This window comes from Prionailurus viverrinus, chromosome B3 (assembly GCF_022837055.1).
Source record: "Prionailurus viverrinus isolate Anna chromosome B3, UM_Priviv_1.0, whole genome shotgun sequence".
Taxonomy (NCBI): domain Eukaryota; kingdom Metazoa; phylum Chordata; class Mammalia; order Carnivora; family Felidae; genus Prionailurus; species Prionailurus viverrinus.
This window is the reverse complement of record NC_062566.1, coordinates 58,426,984-58,443,767: the sequence shown is the minus strand read 5'-3', so window position 1 is coordinate 58,443,767 and position 16,784 is coordinate 58,426,984. Positions and strand designations below refer to the sequence as shown.

Below are 16,784 nucleotides of genomic sequence, written 5' to 3'. Positions count from 1 at the left end.
TACATCAAAAGGTTGTCTTTAGGCATTTGTTAATCTGAAATGACATCCTTTTTAATTTTTACTTGCTGTTGACCAAACGCAAAATTAACTTCAAGTTTTGTTATTTTTCTTCCAGTAATAACCACCATTTAGTTTTTGCATTTAATAGAAAAAATGGCTCACTTTATCTGTGTTTTGCTTTATTGACTGTTTTGTAATTGTTTTTGTTTGTTTTTAGAGAAGCTTCCGATAATCTTGCAGTGCAAAATCTGAAGGGGTCATTTTCTAATGCTTCAGGTATTTACTAATTATGATCTGAACATAATCGTGCTGTGTGTGTGCGTGCACGTTTGCGGTAAGCACTAATGACTGTGGTGCCTCCTTGCTGCGTCAGAAATACATTTTGAAAGTAACACATACTGTTAAATGTACCAGCTGGAATTTTTCTCTGTGCTTTGAAACCCACATCCTAGAAAAAGATGGGAAGTTTGGTGATTCCTCTGATCCTAATACATCCCTGTCTTACTGTCTTATTTTCACAACTGGTTTAATCTTCCTTTGGCTCGGTTTATTGTACAGATTAAATGTGGATAATTTTCCTGGAAATCTTCCCCACACAGAAGATTGAAGAATAATATGTTGAAATCCCTTGAGAAAGACACTGTGTATGCATTTTGTTTTCTTGAAAGCCAAGAGGAACAGTGGTGATAGTTAAATCTTTAGTTTCACCACATCTACCAACCTTACTGAAAAAGCAATGTCCCAAGCATTATCCACAAGACGACTTATTTGGCTTTTAACAGAACTGGGTCTTTTTGGTTTGTTTCTGCTATCATTGACTTTCTGCCACTGTCGGTTTTCAAATACTTTCAGGAATTTAGAATTTGAGGGATAGTTAAGTGTGATTTTTTTCCCCCCTTAAGGTCACCAGGTTTTGGTGACACATATAGCCTCCCTGTGCCTTAGTCACCTTCCACCCCACCTCCCACTTGAGGAGAGAAGCCTGGTAATTTTGACAGAAGCATCAGGGTTCTGGGCTCCTCCAGGTCAAAAACCAAGCGCAGACAGAATCTAGCCCATAGAACGACACCAGAGCGGCTTCTATGAATATCCCTGGCATCTCTGTGGTGTGTTACAGAAAGTGGGTGGGATCAGTTAAGACCATACATTCTGAAACTTTGTTTCAGGTTTGTTTGAAATCCATGGAGCTGCTGTTGTTCCCATTGTGAGTGTGATCGCCCCAGAGAAGCTGTCAGCCAGCACTAGGAGGCGGTATGAAACTCAGGTACACAGTTCCCTCAGCTTTCTCGTGTAAGCTACAAAGGAGGAAGAAAATAGGAAAGGAAGTTAAGAAACAGAGTTTCCTGGAAATATTTTCCTCCTCACTTCCGTAACTTGGTGGCTTCTGAAAATTCATCAACTCAGCTATCTCTGGTGTTAGGATTCTGCCCCATTTGCCCTCCAAAGAGGCATCCGTGTATGTTGTGGGCACCTAGAAGCACCTACTGTCAGAGTTATTAGATCTAAACAAAGACTTCCTGGTGTATGTCTAATGGCAGAAAGGGTTGGGTTTTGTTCTGAATAACAAAGCACATTGAGATCTGTTCCAAGACTTGGGGCAGGTTTCTGTCTGCATACATGTTTTTGCTATCTGCTGTATGCCGGATTTGGTGGGAAATACCATGTAAAATTTAAAAGACATATGGCATGGCCCAATCCTCAGAGTTTATAAAACCTTTGAAGCATATGCAGGATACAGTTGGGGAACAACAGAGGAGAAGTAACAGAATGCTGCATTAGGCACACTGAATAGGAGTGTTAGGAGTGTGCTACATACAGACACAGGGGCAGGGTGGAGAGCAGTGTCTGCACGGATGACAGACGAAGGCCTCCTGGAGGGAATCCCTGATGGATTTAAATAGGTAGGGGAAAGAAATAAGGGCAGTCCTCACACTCATGAGCCCGGTCAGGACACTGGCCTAACTTGGGAAGTGAGTGAGTGTTACAGAACAGTCATTATGTAGAAATGCATTTAGACAAATATAAAAGATGACCTCATTTTGCTACGCTCTCCTGGCTGTTTCTCAGGATGTTGGAAGGTGAGGCATTTTCACATCTTTCTGTTGCTTTCATCCCCCTTGAGTTCCGTGTCCTCACTGCTGTCACCTTCTTCTTTTTCCAAATGTAGCTTAATAATAAAATCCTCCTGCTCCCACGTACAGTTTTAGTGCCCTGAGCTTAATGCTAAACAACTAAGTAGGTGGAGCATTAAGTTATCAAAACAGACTATAAAATCTCATTTCCCCTGAGATCAGGATAGACTAAGCACTCATCTTCCCGGGGTGGGTTGAGAACATGTCCGTAGATAATCTTTGGGAGCCCTTCTAGGCCTTAGTTTGTCACTCGTGATGGATGGTTTCCTACAATAAATAAAATGGCAAGAAAGATGGTTTGGGTTGGCAGCTTCTGAATTCTGACAGGTTTTCTTGTTTTAGGTACAAACCCGACTTCAGACCTCCCTTGCCAACTTACATCAGAAAAGCAGTGAAATTGAAATTCTGGCTGTAAGTCTCTTTCTTTAACATTTTGAGAATTGTCCTGTTGTTAAAGTTGTTTCCTCAGAGGTCAGGCCATTTATGCTCAGTGTGCACAGTACTGGGATCCAGGCCGTTCATCACTGATATGAACCACATGCAATCTAAATCTGTAAAAACTGGGGAGAAAACTGAAGGTTCTGTGTTTGTTTCTGTTTTCTTCCTCTGAAAGATGGGGGGGGGGGCAGGGGGAATAAAAACAAAATCACTATTTTCCTAAAATGTTTCAGACCTTTGCCTCATTAAAAATATACCGAGTGCAGAAAGCAGCAAGCTTCTGGGGTGTAACATGTGAGGACCAGAGATATTCGTTCTCCAGTGCTGACCTCTTACCGTTGCATGGTTCATCTAAGTGTGCTTTATTTGATAGCAGTCGTGTCCCAGACTCTGCCAACCCTATTCATGTTGCTCCCTCCAAACACCACCATTGTCAGGCAGTATGTGCTGCCTTGGGTTCCTTGACAGATAACCTACATTTTTGTGTATCGACAGGTGGATCTACCCAAAGAAACCATCCTACAGTTTTTATCATTAGAGGTAAGCAAGATGAACTCTTGTGCAATATGGCCTTTAAAATTCCAAAGTTTGGGTGTTAATTTGCCAAAACAAAATGGCATTATTTTCTTAGTGATACGGAGTATTTTTTGACAGTTCCAGGAATTCAATAACATTGTTCTTTTATGTGACATATATATTACTGAATCAGATTGAGAGAATCATACTTTTCTAGTGACTTTCTTTTAAATTTCAGAGAATATTTCAACACCCTGTATTTTTACTGCACACCTCATATTTTTACTGTGTATCAGGCTCTAGCAGGCCTTGCTCTAAGCATGATTTTTTTTTTTAAATTTTTAAAAATTTACATCCAAATTAGCATATAGTGAAACAATGATTTCAGGAGTAGATTCCTTAATGCCCCTGACCCATTTGGCCCATCCCCCGGCGCCACAACCCCTCCAGTAACCCTCAGTTTGTTCTCCATATTTATGAGTCTCTTCTGTTTTATCCCCCTCCCTGTTTATTTCCCTTCCCTTATATTCATCGGTTTTGTCTCTTAAAGTCCTCATATGCGTGAAGTCATATGATTTTTGTCTTTCTCTGACTAATTTCACTTAGCATAATACCCTCCAGTTCCATCCACATAGTTGCAAATGGCAAGATTTCATTCTTTTTTATTGCCGAGTAATACTCCATTGTGTGTGTGTGTGTGTGTGTGTGTGTGTGTGTGTATACACATACCGTGTCTTCTTTATCCATTCATCCATCGATGGACATTTGGGCTCTTTCCATACTTGGGCTACTGTCAGTAGTGCTGCTATAAACATGGGGGTGCATGTGTCCCTTTGAAACAGCACACCTGTATCCCATGGATAAATGCCTAGTAGTGCAATTGCTGGGTCATAGGATAGTTCTATTTTTAGTTGTTTGAGGAACCTCCATACTGTTTTCTAGAGTGGCTGCACCAGCTTGCATTCCCAAGTATTTTTCAAATATTAACTCCTTTAATCATAACAAACTCGAGATAGGTACTGTTAACCCATTATATAAATAAAAAGCAGCATTTTACATTTTATGGAGAATGGAAGAAGAGGTATTAAGTATCTTAAAATTTTTTTTTTTGAGAGAGAGCACACAAGCAGGGGAGAGGGGCAGAGGGAGAGACAATCTTAAACAGGTTTCCACACTTAGCATGGAGCCCAACCTGGGGCTCAATCCCACGATGCTGGGCTCATGACCTGAGCCAAAATCAAGAGTCAGACCCTCAACCAACTGAACCAGCCAGGTGCCCAGAAATATAAAATACCTTACTCGAGGTCAACCTACTAGTAATTAGCAGAGACAGGATTTGAACCTAGACAGACTAGTAAAATCTATACTCTTAACCTCCATACAATGCTGTCTCAGACCTTCATTACAACTAGGGAAGCTTATTTGTAGAACTAGAACTATGTATTTTTATAAAAATTAAGAATTGTGTGTGTGTGTGTGTGTAAGTTTTTATAGGTAGCACTAAAAACAAGCAATCTGATTTAAAAATGGACATAGGACCCAAATAGACATTTTTCCAAAGACATACAGATGGCCAACAGACACATGGAAAGATGCTCAACATCACCCATCATCAGGGAAATGCAAATCAAAACTACAATAAGATAGCTAAATGGAATAAACCAGAGAAAGACAAATTTCATGATTTCATTCATATGTTGAATTTAAGAAACAGAGCAAATAAGGAAAAAAAAAAACTCTAAGGAACACTCTATAGTTAAGAGAACTGATGGCTACCAGACAAGGGGTGGATAGGTACAATCGGTGAAGGGGATAGAGTACACTTACCATGATGAGCATGGAATGTGTATAGAAACGTTAAATCACTATATTATACACCTGAAACTAATACTGTATGTTAACCATACTGGAATTAAAAAAGATAAAAAACACTTTATTTTTGAGAGAGAGAGCACGATCAGGGACAGGGCAGGGAGAGAATCCTAAGCAGGCTGTGCACTGCCAACTCAAAGCCTGATGCGGGCTTGATTTCACAGTGAGATCATGACCTGAGCCAAAATCAAGAGTCAGATGCTCAATGGACTGAGCCACCCAGGCACCCCCAAAAAAGTCTTTTTTATGAGTAGCCTTTAATATCAAATAGCCTAAAACTTCTAAAAAGTTGAATAAGCATTTCTTCAAATGTATATTATTTTGAGAGAAAGAACATGAGTGGGGGAGGGGCAGAAAGAGGGAGTCACAGAACCTGAAGCAGGCTTCAGGCACTGAGCTGTCAGCACAGACCCCGACATGGGGCTCAAACCCATGAACAGTGAGATCATGACCTGAGGTGAAGCTGGAGGCTTAACTGACTAAGCCACCCAGGTGCCCCTGAATAAGCATTCTTAAGGTAACAAACTTCAATCATAGCGGCAGGTGATTTTTTTTTTTAACATCCTATCAAAGAATACTTTTTTGTCTACTCTGTGTTTAGTCACAGATTAAATTAGATGAAAAAAATGAACTTTGCCCCCAAACTAACATTTGATACATTTTTCTCTTGTCATCTTGTAAATAAGCATATACCACTGTGCTGGCAGTTACTGCTTTATGCTCCACTCAAATGGATGCACACAGAGGTGTTATTTGCATTTTACACAAAATAAATCAGTAATAACTGGTCTAAAGTCACGTAGCACACTACGGCATTGCTCAGCGGGATCTAAAAAGGAGTCTTGTACAGAAAAATCAGTGCTTCAAAGGAAAAACCCCAACAATCTCCTACCAGTTTTATCTGTAAGTGATTTTTTGCAGTACACTTAAATGGCATTGGCATTTCATTAGTGACCCAGAAAAAGCCAGTGAATAAACACTAGTACCTGTCATTAAGTCTTATCTATTTTTTCCTAGTGGGATGCTGATGAACAGGCATTTAATACAACTGTGAAGCAGCTGCTGTCCCGCCTGCCAAAGCAAAGATACCTCAAATTAGTCTGTGATGAAATTTATAACATCAAAGTAGAAAAAAAGTAAGTTACCACTTAAGTATTGCAGGTTTCAGTGTGGGTTAAAACTCAAGGAGGGATTTCGAAATGGCATATTTTATTGTCTTGTCAAGTTCTGATGGCTGAGAAGCGATTATGTTGGAATGGCACCTGATAACCAGTAAGGCTTGCTCAGGACTATGAATCAGTCATGATTTGTCAATAACAAAACCCAGCAGTCCCAGGGGTAGCAATCCCACTTCGAATCTTCATCACCCAGGTAACTCCTACGAATGTCTAAATGAAAGGGAAATGCTGTGACTGCTGTGCCGTAGATGTCCTCATGTCAGAATGCCAGTCATTCGTTACCAGCTGCTTAAAAGGCATGGTGTTCCCCTCATGTAGGATCCTATACTACAGACCCTTGCCCATCACCACTTCTGTAAAACTTACATTAAGCGTTCTAAATTGGTTATTAACTTTGTTCTTCACCCATTATATTGATCCTACCTTTTCTTTTTTGCAGGGTATCTGTGTTATTCCTGTATAGCTACAGAGATGACTACTACAGAATTTTATTTTAATCCTAAAGAATGGTCATTATCTTGTTGAAAGACAGGAGCTTATACTATGAAATGTTGTACATTCACTGTAATTTAAACTTTACATTCTAAGAAGGTGTCCCACAAAGTTGAGCTTTGTAAGTTTTTCATGTGTAATATATAAATTTATCTTTTTGAATATAATAAATGGTTTCATATATCTGCTGCTTTTAAATTGCAAATCCATTAACACTGAAGGTTTTGTGGAGCTAGAACACAAGAAAACAGCCACGTTTTTTCTTAATCCTAATGACTAAGCACATGACTATGCCCAAACCACCCCAAAAAGGTCCACACCAAGAAACATAGTAATTAAAACAGCCAAAAAGTAATGTACAAGAGAAAACAGTTACATACGAGGGAAACCCTGTAAGGCTACTGGCTAATTTTTCACCAAAAACTTGGCAGGCCAGAGGGAGGGACATGGTATATCCAAAGTGCTGAAAGAAAACCTGCAGCCACAAATACTCTATCCAGCAAGGCTATCCTTCAGAATAGAAGGAGAGAGAGAGTTTCTCAAACAAAAGCTAAAGGAATTCGTGACCACTAAACCAGCCCTACAAGATGTGTTAAAGGGGACTCAGTGGAAAGGAAAGACCATATAGACAGAAGAAAAGTAGAAAGCACAAAAGCATAAAATTAAGTTTATCACTAAAAATTAGTAAAGGGATTCACAAAATAAAAGGATGTAAAGGATATCCCAAATACCTAGAATGTGGGGAGAGGAGTAAACAATGGGTTCAAACTTCCGTGAACAACAGCTTAATATAGATTGCTATATGCACAAGAGATGAGATACTAACTACTAACCTAATGGTAACCACAAATCAAAAACCAGTAATAGGCAAAAAGTAGAAAAAACACTATGTCTAAGGAAAGCCAGCAACCCGTGAGAGGAGATTAAGAAAGAAACTACAAAATCAACCATAAAACAAGTGACAAAATGGCAGTAAGTACATACCTATCAATAATTACTTTGTAAATGGACTACATGCTCCAATCAAAAGACACAGGGTGTTGGGGCACCTGGGTGGCTCATTCAATTAAGTGTCCAACTCTTGATCTTGGCTCAGGTCACGATCTCATGGTTTGTGAGATGGAGCTCTTCCACTGGGCTCTGTACCAAGCAAAGGAGCCTGCTTGGGATTCTCTCCCCCTCTCTCTGTCACTCCCCTACACCTCAAGTGTGCACACACTATCTCTCAAATAAACTTAAAAAGAAAAGTTAAGGGGCCCCTGGGTGGCTTAGTCAGTTAAGTGTCTGACTTCGGCTTAGGTCATGATCTCGTGGTTCCTGAATTCAAGCAGTACATCAGGCTGTCAGTTCAGGGCCTGCTTCAGATCCTCTGTCCCTCCCCTGCTTGTGCATGTGCTCTCTCAAAACTAAACATTAAAAAAAAAAAATTTAAGTTAAAAAAGACATGGGGTGACAGAATGGATAAAAAGGCAAGGCCCGTCTATATGCTGCCTACAAGACAGTTCTGTCTTGAAGGCACCTCCAGATAAAAGTGAAGGGATGGAAAAGCACTTATGCAAATGGAAACAGAAAGCTGGGGTCGCAATCCTTATGTTGGACAAAACAGACTTTAAAACAAAGACTGTAATGAGACAAAGAAAAACACCACATAATAATAAAGGGGACAATCCAACAAGATGTCACCATTGTAAATATTTATGCACCCAACATGATAGCACCCAAATACATAAAAAGCAGGTAATAACAAAGGAAGTAATCGATAGTAATACAATAATAATAGGGTACTTTAACACCCCACTTACATCAACGGGTAGATAAGACAAAATCAGCAAGGAAACTGGTTTTGAATGATACACTGGGTAAGATGGATCTAACAGATATATTCATAACATTCCATCCTAGAGCAGCAAAATAAACATTCTGTTCAAGTACACATGGAACACTCTCCAGAACAGATCACATAGTAGGCCACAAACAAGCCTCAAGAAACAAATTATACCATGTATCTTTCTCCAACCACAGTGCTAAGAAACTAGAACTCAACCATAAGAAAAAGCCTGGAAAGAGCATAAAATAACAGGAAAGTTAAATAACATGCTACTAAACAATGAATGGCTCAACCAAGAAATCAAAAATACACAGAAACAAATCAAAGTGAAAATACAATGGTCCAAAATCTCTGGTATGGGCAAAAGCTGTTCTAAGAGGTAAGTTTATACCAATACAGGTCTACATCAAGAAAAATCTCAACCTAACCTTACACCTAAAGAAACTAGGGGAAAAAGGAAAACCCAAAACCAGTAGAAGGAAGGAGATAATAAAGATTAGAGCAAACATAAACCAAATAGAAACTAACACAATAGAAAAGATCAATGAAACTAGGAGCTGGTTCTTTGAAAAGATAACAAAATTGATATCATTTAGCCAGACTCATCAAAGAAAGACTCCAATCAAAAAAAAGGAGAAATAACAGCTGACACCACAGAAATAAAAAAGGATTATAATATGAAAACTACATGCCAACAAATTAAGACAACCTAAAAGAAATGGGTACATTTCTAGAAACACATAACCTCCCAAAACTGAATCAGGAATAAAGAATTTGAACAGACCAATTACCAGCAATGAAATTGAATCAGTAATCAAAAAACTCTCAAGAGGATTTCACAGGCAAATTCTACCAAACATTTAAAGAAGGGTTAATACCAATTCTCAGACTATTGCAAAAAATAAATGAGGGAGGTAAGCTTTCAAATTCATTCTATGAGGCCAACATTACTCTGATACCAAAACCAAATAAAGACATTACAAAAAGAACTACAGGCCAGTATCTCTGTAAAATCTGTGAAAACACAAGATGTAAAAATCCTCAACAAGATACTAGCAAACTGAATCTAACAATACATTTAAAACCATCATTCACCACAATTAAGTGGGATTTGTTCCTGGGATGCAGGAGTGGCTCGGCATTCACAAATTAATCAATGATCAAATGATACATCAAGAGAATGGATAAAAACCATATGATCATTTCAATAGATGCAGAAAATGTATTTGACAAAGTACAACATCCACTCATGATAAAAATCCTCAACAGACTAGGCTTAGAGGGAACATATCTCGACATAATAAGGATCATACCTGAAAAACCCACAGCAGACATCATTCTCGATAGTGAAAAAGTGAGATCTCCTCTGAGATCAGGAAAAAGAAAAGCTCTCACCACTTTTAGTCAACTTTGTACTGGAAGTCCTAGTCACAGCAACCAGGTAAAAAAAGAAATAAAAAGCATCCAAACTGGTAAGAAGTACAACTTTATTCACTACTTGCAGATGTCATTAACTACTACATATAGAAAACCCTAAAGGCCCCACCAAAAAACTACTAGAACTGATTAATGAGTTCAGTAAGGTCACAAGATACAAAATCAATATACAGAAATCCACTGCATTTCTATACACTAACCATGAAGTAGCAGAAAAGAGAAGCTAAGAAAACAATCCCATTTACAACTCCATCAACAACAACAAAATACCTATGAATAAACTTAACCAAGGAGATGAAAGAACTATACTCTGAAAACTATAAAACACTGATGAAAGCAATTGAAGACGACACAAATGAAAAGACATTCCATGCCTATGGATTGGAAGAACAAAGATGTCCACACTACCCAAAGCAATCTACAGATTCAATGCCATCTCTATCAAAATACCAACAGCATTTTTCACAGAACTGGAACAATCCTAAAATTGTATAGAACCACAAAAGACCCCATAATAGCCAAAGCAACTGTGAAAAACAAAAAAGTGGACATATCACAATCCCAGATCTCAAGATACACTTAGAAAGGTGTAGTAATCATAACAGTATAGTGCAGATACAAAAATAGAGATCAATGGAATAAAATAGTCCAGAAAGAAAACCATGCTTAATGCTTACATAGTCAATTTTTGACAAAGGAGGCAAGAATATGCAATGGGAAAAAGTGTCTTCAACAAATGGTGTTGAGAAAAGTGCACCACATTCTTACATCCTACACAAAAATAAATTCAAAATGTATTAAAGACCTTAATTATGAGACCTCAAACCATAAAAGTCCTAGATGAGACCACAACTAGTCATTTCTCTGGCATCGGCTGTAGCAACATTTTTCTAGATATGTCCCCCGAGGCAAGGGAAACAAAAGCAAAAATAAACTATTGAGACTACATCAAAATAAAAAGCTTCTGCACGGGTAAAAAAATAAAACTAGAGGTACCTGGGTGGTTCAGTCAGTTAAGCATCCAACTTCGGTTCAGGTCATGATCTTGTGGTTTGTGAGTTCCAGCCCTGCATGGGGCTCTGTGCTGACAGCTGGGAGCCTGTGGAGCCTTCTTTGGATTCTGTGTCTCCGTCTCTCTCTTCCCCCCGCCCCCACTCGCACTCTGTCTCTCCCTCCCTCAAAATAAATAAACATTAAAAAAAATTTTTTTTTTAATTAACAAAACTAAAAGACAATCTACCGAACAGGATATTTGTAAATGACATATCCAATAAAGGGTTAATATCCAAAATACATAAGGAACTTATATAACTCAACACCAAAACAAGAGCCCAATTAAAAATGGGCGTAAGACACGAACAGACATTTCTCCAAAGACATACAGATGGTCAACAGACGCCTAAAAAATGCTCAACATCACTCATCATCAAAGAAATGCAAATGAAAATCACAATGAGATATATCACTTCCCACTTGTCAGAATGGCTAAAATCAAAAACACAAGAAACAAGTGGTGGCAAGGATGTGGAGTAAAAGGAACCCTCCTGCACTGTTGGTGGGAAGGCAAACTGGTACAGCCACTGTGGAAACCAGTATGGAGGTTACTCAAAAAATTAAAAAATAGAACTACCATATGATTCAGTAATTCCACTACTGAGTATTTACCCAAAGAACACAAAACACCAATTCAAAAAGATACATGCACCCCTAGGTTTACTGAAGCATTACTTAAAATAGCCAAATTATGGAAGTAGCCCAAGTGTCGATGGATAGATGAATGGATAAAGCAGTGGTAGATACATACACAATGGAGTATTAGTTACAAAAAAGAGTGAAATCTTGCCATTTGCAACAACATGGTTGGATCTAGAGAGTATAATGCTAAGTGAAATAAATCAGAGAAAGACCTACACCATATGATTTCAGCTGTAGAACTTAAGAAACACCACAAGCAACAAAAAAGGGAGAAACCAAAAAACAGACTCTTAACTACAGAGAACAAACTGATAGGGGCAAGTTGGGGTCGGGGGAAGGGTGAAACAGGTGAAGGGGACTAAGCCTTCACTTATCCTGATGAGCACTAAGTCATGTACAGAATTGCTGAATCACTATACTGTACATCTGAAACAACTGTAACACTGTTAACTATTCTGGAATTTTTACACAATTTTTCCTTTGGATGTGGGTAAACATTAAGAAATCTGATAGAGGGGCGCCTGGGTGGCTCAGTCGGTTGGGCGGCCGACTTCGGTTCAGGTCAAGATCTCGCGGTCAGTGAGTTCGAGCCCCGAGTCGGGCTCTGTGCTGACAGCTCGGAGCCTGGAGCCTGTTTCAGATTCTGTGTCTCCCTCTCTCTGACCCTCCCCCGTTCATGCTGTCTCTCTCTGTCTCAAAAGTAAATAAACGTTAAAAAAAATTTTTTTTAATTAAAAAAAAAAAAAAAAGAAATCTGATAGAGGTTGTCCAATAACCCATCATGCAACTTGCTCTCTTGAAAAAATTAAAGATTCTTTTTCCCCTCCCCAGAAAATGTCCAAACCAAAGGGCTTCAAGAAATCCGATACCATTTTTAACTTGGAATCGTTATTCCTGCTATTCTGTAATATGTTTATCTTTAAGGCAATTAAGCAAAGTCTCATTTGGCTATGAGAACCCATTCAAATTTGCCAAAGGAACCATGATGTTAAATTATACGGCCCGTTGGGAAGACTACCCATGAGATAGCACAACTTTTTATAAAACTGTCAGGTTTTAATTCCAATAACCTAGAACACAGGTTAGTAATCATTGCCACAGACTATTAAGAGGGGGTGGGAGGGGCGCCTGGGTGGCGCAGTCGGTTAAGCGTCCGACTTCAGCCAGGTCACGATCTCGCGGTCCGTGAGTTCGAGCCCCGCGTCAGGCTCTGGGCTGATGGCTCAGAGCCTGGAGCCTGCTTCCGATTCTGTGTCTCCCTCTCTCTCTGCCCCTCCCCCGTTCATGCTGTCTCTCTCTGTCTTAAAAATAAATAAACGTTGGAAAAAAAAAAAAAAAAAAAAGAAACTTAAGGTTTCAACTTTAAAAAAAAAAAAAAAAAAGAGGGGGTGGGAAAAGTAATAAATAAGATATGGTCAGTGCGGATAAACAGAAGTTTAATGATCCATTGTTCTTCACACAGAGAGCTACAGAGACTTTATGATCCGAGGACATACAACCATGCAACACGGACCAATTAGCCAATGCTAAAATACACTTGGCTTCTTACAACTACCCTGTAAACACTGCAGCCCTTCTTCCACCCCAAATGACCCTAATCTCCCAGGAAAAGTTACTACAGGGGAACCAGAAACCTAGCTCTGCGGCCCAAAGTAAAAACCAAAGGAAACCTAGTAGTTCGGCGGTTACTTGGTGAAAGCAGGAAACCTGGTGCCCTTCACTGTGCTGCTTTGCTCTTCTTACTCTTGCTCTTTTTGTCCCTCTTCTTCAGCCCATCCATGTTAGCTCTCAGTAGGTTGGAGTAAGCCTAAAAGACACACAGCGCCCACTTAGTGGGAAGAGTTGCAAATGGGTGGAGCAGCTGCCTCATTTCTAATTAGCAATAATCACGGCTCGGATAAACCTCATTGGCTACGATACTGCCACTGCGCAAAGCTCATTTCCATAATGAATTCAGGGTAGTATCAGAAAGCCTACCTACTTGATAAAGCACCTAAGACCACGGGACACGTGTATACTACGGAAAAATGGTGTGAGAGGAAAACACACTCTCTCACGTGACAGCAGCTTCTGACATTTTTTAAGCCAAAAGGGAAAGCTGCAGGCAACTTCTTGTTTATACTACAGAGAACAAATCTGAAGTGGAAAGCAACATCTACCTTAAAAAACTAAAACGGAAGACAACATCGGTGTTGAAAGTAAAATTCAGAGCCTGGCGGTTTCACTCAACCTACTGACAAAACGTAAGAAATATCATTCTTAACCCACTGTTCAATTTGTGCTCACCCTTGCCCTGAGAAAGGGCATATGGGGTACACCAGAAACTCACCATCTGGAACTTGTTCACTTCTTTGGAGCTCACCTGGAAAGGGGAAGGGAAAAAAAAAAAAAAAAAAGGTCCACCCTTATTACTCATATAAGAATCCTCTGTCTCACCCCAGGCAACAACTCTTGAAAACAACATAACATCTTAAAACAAAACCTCTTGAAAACAACCTAACAGCGTAATCTCGAAAAAAATCTCCTTCCAATTTTAGGGGTCATAATTCACCAACTGCTGTTTTCCTACTCTACTTTGCCAGAGGAAGAAGCGAAGCAGCTCTGTACTTTTTTCCACCTGAGAATTGTACCAAGACGAGAAAGAGGTAGAAGGGGGCTCCTAAGGAAGCTATGCTCCTCCCTCTGAAGTTTCTTACCCACGTGGCACCGACTTTCTCCCTGGATTCTAGAGATGTCAGAGAACTTTGTTTTAATCTTTTGTGCAAATTACATTTAAACTACTTCCTCCCCACCTTATGTTAAACCTACTTCCATTAATTCAGGCCTATTTAAACAAAATGCAAGCCAACACAAGAGAAATTCTACTTCTGAAGATTCCTAAAGTTTTTGCGTTTCATGATACCCGAGTTTATTTTTTAAATCCACAAGTTTGCATTACTATAAAAGTCCTCTCAAGATAACTGACAAAGGGAAATTTATCAACCAATTATGGTCTACATTCTTGTAAGGACCCTATACTGATGTAATTAAAGGGCAGTGTGGTTCTGCCCCAGCAAAGGAAAGAAGTAATTCATTCAGAATCCAGGAAGTCTTGTTGCTACATATTTGCTATGTCAACCACAAACACAAGGGAATAATCAGCTTAAAAGTAAAATCATCTGGTACCAAGAAACTGTTCATTGACGGCCCAACACGGTAAGGGAATTAGGCATCAAATATTTATGCCAATTCCTCCTTACAATGCCACTATGAGTAAGGACCGATCTGCTAATTTTATTTCCACAAAATTTCAGAATAAGTGTTTGACTTTTTCAATTTAATTTTGCTCTTGACTTTCCTACTACTAAGGTATTTTTTTTTTAATTTTTTTTTTCAACGTTTATTTATTTTTGGGACAGAGAGAGACAGAGCATGAACGGGGAGGGGCAGAGAGAGAGGGAGACACAGAATCGGAAACAGGCTCCAGGATCCGAGCCATCAGCCCAGAGCCTGACGCGGGGCTCGAACTCACGGAGTGTGAGATCGTGACCTGGCTGAAGTCGGACGCTTAACCGACTGCGCCACCCAGGCGCCCCAACCCTACTACTAAGGTATTAAAAGAAGGCCCCGATCCCAAAACAGCGGGAGAGCTAAACCCTTACAAACCGTAAAAACAAAAACCTCCTTCAGCTATGCCCCATCCTCAGTGAGGTTCAAGTCTTCTAACTCCAAAACTGTAGTATCACGAATCCAACTCACCACGGTGCTGATCTTCTTTTTCCCATCAGTAGCTCTTAACAGACACTTGTTGTCGGAGGGCTCAAAGCCCTCCACAGAACCTTTCCTTGGAATGGGTTTCGTTCGACCGTCATCTGCATGAAAAATACATCCTGATGAACACAGCCACAGACGTTAACAGGCAGACAAAAAGTGAGCATGGAAGGCATAGGGAGACGATACGTAATTCACCTCCACTGCTCTAGTTCTGATAACTACATCATCCGCTACCACCAACGGCTTGGCCAAACCTTGGGAAACTACTTGCTACTCCCACGACGGGAACATAGTAACAGAAAAGCAGCTTAAATCTCACTAACGGCGGGGTTTGGAATCCCTGACCAAAAAAAAAAAAAGCTCTATTTGGGGCACACTGTAACCAGAACCAGTTTGGGTGGCTAAGTGCCGGGGGTCGCACGCACCACAATCCCTAATGCTCCCGTCCCCCAGCCCTCAAAGTGCACACTACAGGAAAAGGAAGGTAGGGAACGGAGGGGATGCGCGGCAGACGGATTCCGCCCTCGGCTCCGGAAACTGGGAACACCTGGCACCCCGGCCGGGGCATCACTCGGCTTCCCAGCTTCTTTCTGGCCCTGCCGCGTGGACAGCTGCTTACACTTCTTCAAGGTGATGAACACGCTGCCCGACAACCGGCACTTCTGGAAGAGTCTGGTCAGCTCCGTCAGGAACTGGAACATAAGCCAGGCCCCGTTAAGCAGTCCCAAATCCTCTCCCCGTCAAGTCCTAGTCCCTCCCGCAGCAGGAGACAGAGGCCCCGAGCTAAGCCCCAAACTACATCCATCCCTCGGCCAGACAGCGCTGGCTTTACCTGCTCGCTCTCCAGCAGCACCATCCCAGCGCCGCTAGCTCCCCTGCGTCAGCATAAGACCCAAGCAATTGGAGCCGGAAGTTTCACCCAGGCTGGGCGGGACTTCCGCTATTAGGTTTCAACTCTCTTCCACCAATCCCTGCCTCTGTCCTCACCCCTCCCTCCGCCCGCGCCTGCGCTCTGGGACGCCCCCTCCTTCCCAGGAGAGGAACCACCCACAGGGCCCTGGAGCAGTCGGGGTTTTCAGAGACGCGGTGTTCTCGGTCCGGTCGTGGTGTCCATGTGAGGGAGAATGGAAGAGGGATTTGATGGAAACGTGTAGTTTTGTATATTCAGTGTATGTTGAGCAAATTACATGACAGTTCAGTGCTTCAGTTCCCTCAGCCTGTAATAATGGTATCCAATTCACAGCATGGTTGTGAAGAGTAAATGAGTTTATTGGAATTTACCTGAGATAGTGACTGACACCCAGAAAGTGCCCGATAAGCATTAGCTGTTTTGTTATTGTTGTTTCCATTATCATTGTCATCATTATAATAAATTCCCACGGTGGTCCTCTGAACTCTCCCTCTACTCTGACCCCGCTGGGTGGCCCTAAAGGCTGACCCCAA

At 40.7% G+C, this 16,784-nt stretch overlaps 2 protein-coding genes and 1 pseudogene across 3 annotated transcripts in view; 1 reads left to right on the top strand and 2 right to left on the bottom strand.

Moving 5' to 3' along the window:
- The window catches only part of EIF2AK4 (eukaryotic translation initiation factor 2 alpha kinase 4), a 109,460-nt gene extending 102,641 nt beyond the window's left edge, over positions 1–6,819 (top strand). For both annotated transcript variants that reach the window (XM_047861810.1, XM_047861814.1), the window contains 6 exons: positions 218–276; positions 1,167–1,264; positions 2,475–2,543; positions 3,066–3,110; positions 5,976–6,094; positions 6,576–6,819. In XM_047861810.1, the coding sequence (XP_047717766.1) occupies positions 218–276; positions 1,167–1,264; positions 2,475–2,543; positions 3,066–3,110; positions 5,976–6,094; positions 6,576–6,633 (448 nt within the window). In that variant the 3' untranslated portion in view covers positions 6,634–6,819. The remainder of the gene's footprint in view (positions 1–217; positions 277–1,166; positions 1,265–2,474; positions 2,544–3,065; positions 3,111–5,975; positions 6,095–6,575) is intronic.
- A 6,188-nt stretch (positions 6,820–13,007) lies between these two features.
- Positions 13,008–16,312, bottom strand: SRP14 (signal recognition particle 14). The gene is made up of 5 exons (XM_047864464.1): positions 16,174–16,312; positions 15,961–16,033; positions 15,327–15,439; positions 13,918–13,950; positions 13,008–13,395 (listed from the first exon to the last, which is right to left on the bottom strand). The coding sequence occupies exons 1-5, from the start codon at positions 16,195–16,197 to the stop codon at positions 13,306–13,308; spliced, it is 333 nt and encodes a 110-aa protein (XP_047720420.1). The 5' UTR covers positions 16,198–16,312; the 3' UTR covers positions 13,008–13,305.
- LOC125169122 (uncharacterized) lies at positions 13,330–13,525 on the bottom strand (annotated as a pseudogene).
- Positions 16,313–16,784: the final 472 nt, after the last annotated feature.

Excerpts from the sequence above, each read along its gene's own strand:
- SRP14 (XM_047864464.1), bottom strand. The coding sequence starts at position 16,197 with ATGGTGCTGCTGGAGAGCGAGCAG. Across the intron at positions 16,034-16,173 it reads TGCTGCTGGAGAGCGAGCAG|TTCCTGACGGAGCTGACCAG; the intron begins GTAAAGCCAGCG and ends CTTATGTTCCAG. Across the intron at positions 13,396-13,917 it reads AAGTGAACAAGTTCCAGATG|GCTTACTCCAACCTACTGAG; the intron begins GTGAGTTTCTGG and ends TGTGTCTTTTAG.